Source organism: Myotis lucifugus, unplaced genomic scaffold (assembly GCF_000147115.1).
Source record: "Myotis lucifugus unplaced genomic scaffold, Myoluc2.0 scaffold_42, whole genome shotgun sequence".
Classification (NCBI taxonomy): Eukaryota; Metazoa; Chordata; class Mammalia; order Chiroptera; family Vespertilionidae; genus Myotis; species Myotis lucifugus.
The window spans coordinates 635,240-645,962 of record NW_005871090.1 but is presented as its reverse complement, the minus strand read 5'-3'; the positions used below and the strand labels follow the sequence as shown (position 1 = coordinate 645,962).

The 10,723-nt window shown below is 37.1% G+C and overlaps 1 protein-coding gene across 3 annotated transcripts in view; it reads right to left on the bottom strand.

Annotated features, from left to right (window-relative positions):
• Positions 1 to 10,723, bottom strand: part of PLCB4 (phospholipase C beta 4) — a 226,939-nt gene continuing 216,216 nt past the window's right edge. Inside the window, exons 34-38 of one of the 3 annotated variants that reach the window (XR_002829038.1) lie at positions 7,429 to 7,486; positions 6,914 to 7,000; positions 3,888 to 3,924; positions 956 to 1,518; positions 1 to 263 (exon numbers count right to left, since the gene is read on the bottom strand). Coding sequence is in view for 2 of the 3 variants with exons in the window: in XM_023753181.1 (XP_023608949.1) it covers positions 1,430 to 1,518; positions 3,888 to 3,924; positions 6,914 to 7,000; positions 7,429 to 7,486 (271 nt within the window). In the remaining variant the exon portion in view is untranslated. Of the gene's footprint in view, positions 1,519 to 3,887; positions 3,925 to 6,913; positions 7,001 to 7,428; positions 7,487 to 10,723 lie in introns of all 3 variants that reach the window. The other 2 variants (XM_023753181.1, XM_014455104.2) reach the window with 2 other exon arrangements.

Below are 10,723 nucleotides of genomic sequence, written 5' to 3'. Positions count from 1 at the left end.
TTTTAACTTTTTATTAGAGAAGTTGGAAGTTTAATTTCATTATTGATGAGAACATACTTTTCTCTGCTTTGTTCAGAGGAACACAGAATCAGTTTGTACAAGCATATACAACAATTCGGTTGGTGTTTGGTGTCCCAGAATCAGTAATCTGATTGGTTCGAGACTACCAGCTTTCCTTGCGCTCCTCTCAGCTTTAGCAGCCAGCCGGCTCAATTCCCAGCGGAACACTTTTCATGCGCTGTCTGCAACACCACTACAGCGGGCTGAAAGACCATGCAGATTAACACTGTAGCAAATTGTTTGGATATTTTAACAGACATAAAAAGGTTATTTCCTGATATGAAATTCTGAAAATCTGCATAAATATTTTTGTGTAAAATTAAATTAGTTATGTATTTTTTTCTGAAACTAGAAGTTAAAGTATCAAGAATGCCCACATAATTCATATACACATATATATAGACTTTTTTTGTTATGCTAAAAGTCTTGAGAGTCAAATTATATTCTGTGCCATACATTTATTTAACCAGTATTGATTTGGCGGTAGGTTAACTGTGTCTGTACGGATAAGTCTTAACTGGTGCTTGTGTATCATGCAAACATAGTTCTAGTAGTCCTGTTTACTAATCTTGTCATGTGGCAATACTTAGATGATCTGCTCTATAACAGTGTCAATTAGGAGTATAAATACTTTATACATGGTCACATTTACAAACGTTTGCCAATACCACTTCACAATCTTGAAGGTGGAATAGTGAATTATAAGAGCTGGAATCGGCTGAAACAATTCCTAGAAAGCAATGTCAGGTGTAAACTTTCTTAGATGTGCCTAACAGAGTTTTCCTTTGAGCACTGATGAGCTTTGGCACAGGTATACTGCTCTATTTTTCTAATAATTTCCACAACTTTCACAGGAAATTAGCTTCTTATGGCATGGTAGAGACATGGCACTTACTGATGAGGTAACTTAGATGTAGAAAAATTCCGCAAAATTATTTGTCTAGCCGATCACCACTTCTGCTGATGAATTTGTTGACAGAGTTTTGTTTTTCTCTCTAGTGCATGCAGTTGCAGTTAAATTGCTAATGCACTATTTTTGCTGCAGCTCAAACATGTCCTAATGCATCACGAAGCAGGGTTGTTAACACCAGGCTCACTTACTTGTGATGGTATTTTGATAGCGAACATGTTTAAGTTGTATTGTCAATGGTTAAACTCTGCCTTACTGGAATGGTAATTTTGGTGGGTTTGTAGCTACTTTTGGTTGACCAAGGAAATTCAATATGTGAACTAGAAGTATATAAGTCGGTGGTTTCGGGTAACAGCTTGTCTATACATGAAGGGGACAAACACAAAAGACGACTTTCTTCCATGGACTTTGTGTTTAGATGTTTGGGGGTGAGCTTTTGATGTTGTGGGTTTTGCTGCCTCAGTTTGTGTTCTGGAGTTTCATACAACTGTTGCTGGTCTGCGGTCCATCTCGGCTTCCAATTTCACCATCTGCTGCATCTCCTTCGCCTGTAACATCAGAAACATGGCCTTACATGTGGAAATCGTCTCCCGAAGGCATAGACCATCCCTGGCCTCTCTTCTCCTGTAAATCTGATGCTGTGAATGGTCTACAAACCATCAGCATCAGCATCGCCTGAGGTCACCTGAGGAAGGCAGAATCATGGATTCTACCCCAGACCTACTGAGTCGGCATCTGCATCTTAACACATTGCGGACCAGTAGTTTTATTGCTAGCTTTACCCAGTGGCCAGATACGTTTCTATTGAATGAGTACAAAAAACGTTTTACATAAATGTTAAAGGCACGCTTTAAAATTAAATACCCATTGCATTTTGAAGTTATTTACTACATGTTCTTACAAGTTAATACCTTTTTAAAGTATGATACTTTGTAACACACTGTGTAATATGAAGTGAGAATTCTCGTGATCTGTCCACAATGTGTTAATAGGATCCCCAGGATATTTTTATATTCATTAAAGCTTGAGAAGAATTAGTCTACACAGTGCCAGGAAAACCATTTGAAAAGAGGCTGAGCCAGTCACTTGTTATTTAGACTATGTTGCGTCCAAATGTTTGTTTGCTTTAGTTTCTACAGATTGACATGTTGCCTTGACTATGCATAGATTATTCGATCACTTTTACAGTAAGTATTGCTTATGCATGATTTATTCACAAATAGCCTGAAATTTAATTAAAAGTCCTTCCCTTGGAATCTAACTGATGGAGAAGTTTAGGTAGGAGGATATTGGTTTGGCTGGAGTATCCTGCAAACAGAATGTTCCAGGAGTATGTAGGGTCCTTGGAATTCTATTGTCCAAAATCTATCCCTACAACTCTCATTTCTCTGGGATAATTAATTTTTTACCAGTTACCCCAGGAAGTAGGCCATGGTGAGCTCAATCTCATGAATTAAGACTGTCACTAAGAGAACCAGCTGATTTGGGAGGTAGAAAGAAGTCAGATGGGGGCAAGGTTCTGGTGACAAATAATTGATTGGCAATACAAGGAAAAACAATTGGTCCATTTCCATCCATGTATCTTTTGGAGGATTAAAGTTCCCCTCTTCTCTTTTAGTGACACACCACTCAGAAACAAAAGACTTTTAAGAATGGAATCATGGCTATATAAAGATATAACTCAGAGGAGGATATTTGAAGTTCTTGATGTTACTATTGATGTCTACTTAGATATTACAAATAAAAGAAAGTCAGTAGGAGGTTTGGTCAACTCTACAGATCATATTAGGAGTATGTAAATGTCCCAAACAAAGTCCTGTATAAAATTAGTTTAACCCATGAGCCATACAGTGATTTTCTATTCTTATTTTTATGTTAAAAATTAAAATTTCACTTTGGTGAGGATGACTATAACAACACCAAAGAATTATATCTTTCTGGTTACATTTGGGATGGATGGTTTCCTCTGCCCAGATATTTTTTTATGCTTACGGTATAATAATACTCTAATAGAGAAATGAAGAAATGGAGAAAAATATACAAACATGAAACTATGACAAATGGTATTCATAAAAGATGATAGAGAGACATTATCAGTACTAAAAATTAAATATATTTTATATTTAGTAAATAGTAATAAAGGATTTCCTATGCTCCTCCCCCTTTAGCATTTAAAGACAAATTGAACACAGTTGAAAAGGAAGAACCATATGGAATTAAAAGATTATTCCAAGAGCAAAGTTCTCATATGAGCAGGGTGACCATTTATTCCCATTTGCCTGGGACAATCCCAGCTTATTTCTATAGTGCTGGCAATTATGAACAGCACCCTTCTTTTATTCTCAAAACTATCCTGATTCAAACAATCGATTATTTGGTCACCTTACTTATGAAGGGCGATTAAGGTCTTTGGCAGACTGGATCTAGCAGAAAGCATGACAAAAGTCATTGCAGAATGCCATTATATAATGTTCCTGCACACAGACCATAGCTCTCTGTCATTAAAACCACTGATGAACTTTTAGTGGGGTGCTTTAAAAATTAACTCCAGTCATTGTAGTGTTTGTGAAACATCTGAGTCCATGGCCAGGCTTAGTTGTGGTTGGTCCAAATGATAATGGTTCTTGCTGCCTGGGTATGTCTTCATTACCATGACTCGAGTTTCCCAGTCTGTGATAGGAAATGCTGCTAAAACTCCATCAGAAATAATTCTCTAAAGATTTGGGGCATTTCAGTTTGAATATTACATTAGAAATCCAAGCATGAAAGAATCAAGCTTTGATATCCAAACCCTTGAAATAATAATTCGTTTCTGACCAGGATTCCAGGATGCAAATCATAAATGGAATCTACCCCGAGAATGCTGACATAGCTGAGAAGGAAATCAACGACTCGCTGATCAGAATTTCAGTCCTACCTTGAGTTTGGGACACTGCGTGACAGGATTTCAAAAGCTGTTTGTACAAAAATAGTCATGTCAAAATTGAGTCATACATACAAAACAAAGAAAATAAATGAATACTGAAGTGAACTTGAGAAATGAATGCAAAAAACCATATACAGAAAAACAAAAGGCTAAGAATAAAACATGTATACAACCATCAGTGACACTTTTCCCCCCAGTTGATCTCAACATAAAAAACAAAATACAAAAAAAACGACCAATGCCTGTTAGCCTGGACTGTGCCTCTCCTCTGTAGCAGTGAGTGGGGAGCTCTCCCTCCAGCGAGATCCCTCACATCTCCCTATAAAATGTTAGGAATGATGACAAAAACCAACTCTTAAAACTTGGGTGTGAAAGGAATGAAGCTGTTAGTGTTTGAAATGGTACATGTCAAGATGGGGATGCGATGCTGTGTGGTTGGGAGGTCTATGGGGAAACTTAAACAGAACTATGGAGTTTTATTAGTAAATGAATGACTGGCTGACCAAGTAGGCAAGGCCTTTAGGTGGCTTTAAAAAGGACATATGAGTTAGGATCCAGAATCAGGACCAAAATATATTAAAACTTGATTGTTTCTGCCAGTGCCCTCCGCATGGGTCTACCTAACTGAACAGACCCACTCCATGCTTTGCTTTGGGGGAATGGGAGAATTTAAAGGAGCAGGGTCCCAGGGAAGCATTAAGAAACCTGATAGGGAGGTATTATGGGAGAATGTTAAAATGAATCTGTCTTTGGCTTAGAGACAGAAAGGTCTTGGGGTTTAACAATCGTTTGGGAGATTACTAGGAAAGTTTGTGGGGACAAAGTTATCTGGAGACAGGAACTGTTTTCTGCCAGTGAAATGATTAATTGATTACAGAGGAATCTGTCCTACATGGTTCCAGACCTTGTCTTACGAGAGGAAAAAATGAAGTCACTGTTTGTACCTTCCCCACTGTGTCTGTGAGAGTGCTGTAACATACTGACTAACTGAATTGAGGGCAAAAAATATATACTAGAAAGATCTGATTGACTTTGTTATAGAATAGGCCATGTTTGTATAGCAAGGCTTAACACAGAAACTTAAGTCCAAATTCCACATCTGTCAGACGCATCAATATATCTTGAATTTCTTTTCATTGAATTTAATTAAATCTCCATCAAACCTCAAGCCTCCTCATGTTCTGCATTTCCCTAAGCTTCAGTGACTCAAAGTATCAGTTGTAGGTGGTAGACATTACTTATGACATATTAAAAGGCATTATATGAATTTTTGGAACAAAAACCACTATCCTCCCAGTATGATCCAATCAACACAGTTACTACTAATCCAATAATTTAATGCCAGAACTCTGGTATGGTTAGAATTATCCATGTCTTAGGATAAAACTCAAAGTGTTTTTTTTAATGTACTTTATTTAGCACTGAAACTAAAAAACACTAGGTAATTGTATTCCCTAGCTCTGAAAAACACCATTATTATAGTGATGAGTAATTTTTAGCACATTTACAGTCTTTAGTCAAACTTGTTGCTAAGCAACATAATCATTTCTAAGTCGTTTCTTAATTTAGTTAACTGAAACATAACCGTGCCTTACCTTCATTGTGCCTTCTTCTAAGGCATCCTTATCCCCACCCGGACCCGATCACTAAAGTGGATTCTAATGTTTTGGAAATGGTGGCTTTACCTTTATTCATAGTCCCATTTCCCCAGGGAACATTTCCTGAGAAGTGCTTTAAGAGCAAAAACATAAACCAGGTAATTTGTACCAGAACTTGATGTATCTATGAGTTGGTCAAATGACTGGGACCCATGGGACAATAAACACTGATTGTCCCCCCGTGGGGATCTGTGGACTGTTCATGAAAAGAAGCATTTAGCTGAAAAGGAAACGTGAAACATAACTCAGAAGTATGGTCACGAATCAACCATCTGTCCCCCAAAAGTAAAGAACCTGAAACAAGATGATGAATTTATTTGTTATCCAATTGCAATGTACAATAAAACCAGGTTTTACTTTCTCAAAGGTATATTTTTTAGCGTAATCCTACATAAGGGTTCTTCAATGGGAGTCATTGGCTCTGAAAAAAAATATGCCTTAACTAGAATTGCTTTACTGATGGGAGGAATCAGGAAAGAGCAAGGCAGTGAAAGTAATTTCATCTTTCAAGTTTCTAGACAGAAATGAACTATCTAGAAATAATAACTTCCAAACCAGCTACACCTAGAGTAGAGTTTGAACTGAGACAAATTTAAACTGCTATTGAGGGTCCCTTTTGCATTAGAAGCTAGAGGTATTTCTATCAAATTGAAATGAAACTGTGGATGGCTGATGGGCTGGGGCCTGTATGGGCTCGATCCCATCTGTACCATGCTTACACATACATGTCTCTAGGTGCTGGGCATATGCCTGATAGCCTAACTGAACGGTTGGATTTTGGATAACTTTTATTTACATGTGCTTCTCCATTTAGTGTTTTGCCTTGCTGGAAAAAGCACCAAGACTATGGTAACCACTCAGATCAAGTGGTTTGCAGAGTTGTGGTGGCTCATGCCTTTAGGTCCCACCTGTAAGCCCTAGGGAGGCTTTCTAACTGCATTTTTAGGTGGAGGAAGACAATAGGTGGTTTCTCTCATTTGCTTTTAAACATAACATCACTTGCCTCTAGGTTGCAAATGGTAAACATATAAATGAAATTAGAGAAACAATTTGTGACCTCTCCTTTTTCCTCCTCTCAGTAATGTCATTCTGAGAACCCCCATAATCTATTCAAATGATGACTTTTGATTCTTTTTTTTTCCACAGCCACATTCCTCTTCCACTTCAAAAAAGAATGCTTTCTGCTCTAGTTGGATGGGACCAGGAAAATACAGTAAGAGGCACCGCTTTTTCCTAGCCACCTTTCCACGCCACTACCAGACACAGGCATTAGCAGAGTGGTCCCTGTAGGCCGTGTGGTCTGTGCCTTCCAAAGCTGGCTGGCTGCCTAGGTCTTTTTACACTTTTTAGGTGAAATACCTGCTCATTCTGTTTCTCTAGGAATTCTAGGTGTTCAAGCTGGACTTTTTTCAACTGATCCATTTCTTTGGACTGTTTCATTGCGAGCTGCAAAAACAAACAAACAAACAAACGAAAAAACACACAATTCTGATAAACTTTGCATTGTTTATAAATGAGAAATGACTTTCAAGTTTACAATTAAAGTGAGAGAGATTATAATTTTTTAAAAAATAGTCTGAAAATGGGGAAAGTTTAGACCCATAATTCTTACTGGGGAAATCTCTCCTGCTAAAATCTGAGAAAATAATATTGCATTTTCTATATAAAGTGGTTCCAAATAATTACCTTAATGATTTTAGAGAATGATCATTTTGAGAATGGTCATTTTAGCTTTCAGGATACAGAGAAGGTAGAATGTTTAATGTACAGAAAAAGAAAATTAAGCAAATTAGCTACAAGTCTGATATTTAAGCATGAGTTATTGTTTATAGTTTTTTTAGGGAAGAATGCCAAGACAATTATAAAATACTTACTCTCTTTCTTTCTTCCAGAAACTTTTTAGTGTTGCTGCTGTTTAACTCCCTGACTCGCCTAAAAGTAATAGGTACAAATAACAGTTGGTATGACATCGACTGGGATTAAGTAAGAAAGAGTTATATTCCATTTAATTGTCTGGGTAGAATCATCACTTTCTTTTCCTGATTTTTATTGTGAAATTTTGAAACATGAAGTGAACAGAGAAAAATATAAAAACAAAATGCATACCCATCACTCAGATTAGTCAATATTAATGTTGTCATGTTGGCCTCATATTTCTAAAGAAAATAGTGTGACAGATATCATCAAAGCCCCCTTTGTGTTCTTTCTGATTCCCTTTCATTCCTTCCTCTCTTTCCACACATAACCACTTCGCTGATGTTGTTATGGACCATTTTCAACAAGCTCCCAGGTGCTGCTGCCGCCACCAGTGTATATTATTTTGCATGTTTCCAATTTACCTAAATGGTAACACATCTGGTTTCTCTGTATAACTTATCTCTTATCTTTGTTTTAGAGACACGGCTGTTTCAAGCTCTTCCATTATTTTCATCTGCTATATGGATATTTCTCATTTATGAATAGACTACAATATTTCCATTTTGCCATTAATAAATAGTAGGTTCTTTCCAAACAATGATGCTACAATGATCTGGTGCATCGGGCCTTGCGATGCTTGGCACACTAAGCATCTGTTGACCGAGGAAGTGAGCGAAGTGTAAGGCATATCTGTTTGTGCGTGCAGCAAAGGCTTCCCTAGATACTCAGACTTGCAGGTTGGAAGGGTATGAACAACTTCTTCTTTCAAAGCAGCGGCCCCAATGTGCTCTCCCATCCATACCGTCTGGGGGCTACTCTTCTCCATGTCTTCACCCACGGGTGGTCCCATCACCCATTTACTTTTTTGTCAGTTTGTTGGTTTTGTGAAATGGCATCATGCTGCTGCTTTCACCTGCAGCTCTCTGATTACCGGTGAGGTGGAGTGCTCTTCACGACTGAACAGACCTAGAACTGACTGAATTTCTGTAATAGCTAGAGGTTGATTCGGGTTTTCTTCTTTTCCAGTCAGTTTTGATAGTTGTATTTTTTTTAGGCACTTGTCCATTTCTTGTTTTCAGATTCATTGGCAGTATTATTTATAGTACTTGTTTTTCAAAACTATTGATTATATCTGCAGCTATTTACCCTTTTTATTCTAATGTTACTAATCTGTGCTTTCACTCTATTCCTCTTGCTGGAGGTTTACTGACTTAATGATTTTTTTTCCAAATAACAAGCTTTTGCTTTGCAGATACTATCTATAGCCTCTTAATCTCTATTTCAATACTTCCTCCTTTTTAATTTATTATTTCTTCCCATCAGAATTTTTTGGGTTCATTCTGTTTTTATAATTTTATATCCTCTTTATTTGAGTGTCTAGTTCAATAATTTTCATTTTTTTAAAAAATTTATACATCTTGGCTATAATTTTCACTCTAAATATTAATTTTGCTACCTTCTTTTTTTTGTGGTGAGAACATTTAAGACCTATTCCCTTAGCAACTTTCAAGTATATAATTCAGTACTGTTAACTACAGTCACCATGCTAGACATAGGTCCCCAGAATGTATTCACCTTATAACTGGAAGCTTTTACTCTTTTAACCCACATCTCCCCATTTCCCCCACTCCTCAGCCCCTGGCAACCACCATTCTACTGTTTCTATGAGTTTGGCATTTTTTTAGATTCCAAATGTAAATGAGATCATAGAGTATTTGTCTTTCTCTGTCTGCCTTATTTCACTTAACATTATATCCTCAAGGTCTACCCATGCTGTTGCAAACTTGCAGGATTTCCATCGTTACACACACACACACACACACACACACACACACACACATACACACATGCTGATGGACACTTAGATTGTTTCTATATCTTGGCTACTGAGAATAAGACTATAAAGAACATAAAGGCCCAGATATCTCCTTCCAGATAGTGGTTTCATTTCCTTTGTATATATAACCAGAAGTGGGGTTGCTGGACCATATGGTAGGTCTATTTTTCACTTTTTTGAGGAACCTCCAAACTCTTTTCCATAGTGGCTGGCTGTACAGTTGACATTCCTACCAAGGGTGCACAGTTCACTTTGCTCCACATCCTTGCCAATACTTACTTGATTTATTGATGACAGCCATTCTAATAGGTGAGGTGATATTTCATTGTGCTTTTCATTTGTATCTCCCTGATGATTAGTGATACTTAGCACCTTTTCATGTACCTGCTGATCATTTGTATGCCTTCTTTGGAAAATTATCTTAGGTCCTCTGTCCATTTTTAATTGAATTATTATTATTTTGCCATTGAGTTGCATGAGTTCCTTATATATTTTGGATAATAACACATTACTGGATATATGGTTTACAAGTATTTTCTCCCATTATTAGGGCTTCATTTTTGTGATTGTTTCTTTTGCTGTGCACATTAGCTTCCTTTTGCACATTAATAAATTGTGTTTCCATTGTCATTCAGTTATAAATATTGTGTAATTTCTGTTGAAATGTCTCCTTTAACCCAAGAATAAAAGTTGTTTTCAGCTTCTATATGTCTTTCTTAGCTCTCTGACTATAAATTTTTAATTTTAATTCTTAGTTCTTTATATATCCACTTTATTAAGCTACTAAAAATTAAAATTACAAATTCATAATCAGAGAGCTAAGGAAGACATGTAGAAGATAACCAGTTGGCATAGAAAAATGGTTCTAGCAAAAACCAGCCATTTCCAGGTGTTTTAGAACTATCTAGATACAAAGTTATAATAAATAAGTATATTAAGTCAAAATTAGAATATTAAATAAAAAACTTTGCTAATTAGGTTACCAGTAACTCAGAATGTAAGATAATTTAAGAACTGGGATTTAAGTGCTATTAATTCCCTTTTTGGGTAACATGGCTGCAGGCACACTACACATTGTAGGTTTGGTTCCAGATCACAGCAATAAAGTGAGGATCACAATAGAGCAAGTCATAATCTTTTTTGGTGGAGGGCCTTGCCTTCAATTTTTAAAACATGCAACATCTGTGAAGCAAAATAAAGTGAAGCATGGTGTGCTGATGTCTTAACACAGCAGTACAAAGGCCAGACACCCTTGGCTCAAAGAGATGAAACCATGTTGCAAAATAACTCTAGAGCCTGGGATTGGGCTGAAGAGGTATTCTAGTGGAGAGCAAATCCCTGCTCAGCCCCATGCCTGGCCCCTTCCTGCTTCCCCCACTCCCCTTCTCTGAAGATCCCTTCCTCTGTATATCACA